The 1,065-nt window shown below is 60.4% G+C and overlaps 1 protein-coding gene across 1 annotated transcript in view; it reads left to right on the forward strand.

Annotated features, from left to right (window-relative positions):
• The window catches only part of LOC112120400 (prolactin-releasing peptide receptor-like), a 120,541-nt gene that overhangs the window by 3,675 nt on the left and 115,801 nt on the right, over nucleotides 1-1,065 (forward strand). The window contains exon 4 of the mRNA XM_029913210.1: nucleotides 462-519. Within this exon, the coding sequence (XP_029769070.1) occupies nucleotides 462-519 (58 nt within the window). The remainder of the gene's footprint in view (nucleotides 1-461; nucleotides 520-1,065) is intronic.

The following is a 1,065-nucleotide window of genomic DNA, read 5'->3' on the forward strand; positions in this document are numbered from 1 at the left end:
TCTGGGAGGGGAGTGGGGTGTAGTGGTTAGAGCAGGGTGGCTGGGAGTCAGGACTCCTGGGTTCTAGCCCCAGCTCTGGGAGGGGAGTGGGGTCTAATGGTTAAAGCAGTGGGGGCTGAGAGTCAGGACTATCTAGCTATTAGAGCAGGCAACAGGCATCTGGAAGCCAAATCAGGAGTGTGAAAACTCCCTCCGTATCATCTCAAGGGAAGAATGGGGGGGTAGCAGAGAGCGCCCTTGCCCTCAGGCATAGAGCTTTCCAGCTACACAATCCCATACCCACTGGGGGTCAGCACTGACGGTCAAGGGAGAGCGCCCCCTGCTGAGCCCCCCTCCCTGCAGCACAGCAATGCCGGGGTCAGCACTGGCCGTGTGGGGTGGGCCCGTGTGAGCATGCCCAGTCCAGGCGCCAGTGCGGAGCAGGAGGGACGTGATTTGTGGACGCTTGCACTGAATTCCAGGGACAACGACAAGATCAAGCAGAGGATCATTCAGCTGACGGAGCTGCAGGAGAGCCTGGTGAGCGGGGCTCTGTGGGCGGGCATAGGGTCTGGGCCCAGCGCGGGTGGGAGGCTACACAGCCCTGGCATCCTACCAGCTCCACACACCAATCCACCCCATCCCCCCAAGCCTGATCCTGCCAGGGGCTGAGGGTAGCCCCATGCTGGCCCTAACGCACCATCCCCTCACCCTCAGGTCTGCTCCCAACCCCCAGCCCCATTAGATCTGCTGTCCTGGGCTCATCTGCTGCGTGCCTGCCCCTTTAAATGCCCCTGCCCTGAGTAGGGGTGTTCCTTGCACCCTGTGATTCCTGCTCTAGGACCTTCTATGCAGCCCCCCTGCACCCTGCCGAGACACCAACCCGTCAAGAACCTGGATGAGAGCTCGCGCCAGACGGCCTGGGGGCATTTACTGAGATACTGGGGCTGGTTCCCAGCTCCCCCATACTGCTCCTGACTTAGGGGGTAAAGTGACTTTGACCTACCTGTATTCTGGGCCCTGCCCCCAGTGTCACTTGGGCCTGGTCTACACTAGGACTTTAATTCGGATTTAGCTGCCTTAATC

Source organism: Terrapene carolina, unplaced genomic scaffold (assembly GCF_002925995.2).
Source record: "Terrapene carolina triunguis isolate 2854851 unplaced genomic scaffold, T_m_triunguis-2.0 Scaffold517, whole genome shotgun sequence".
NCBI lineage: Eukaryota > Metazoa > Chordata > Testudines > Emydidae > Terrapene > Terrapene triunguis.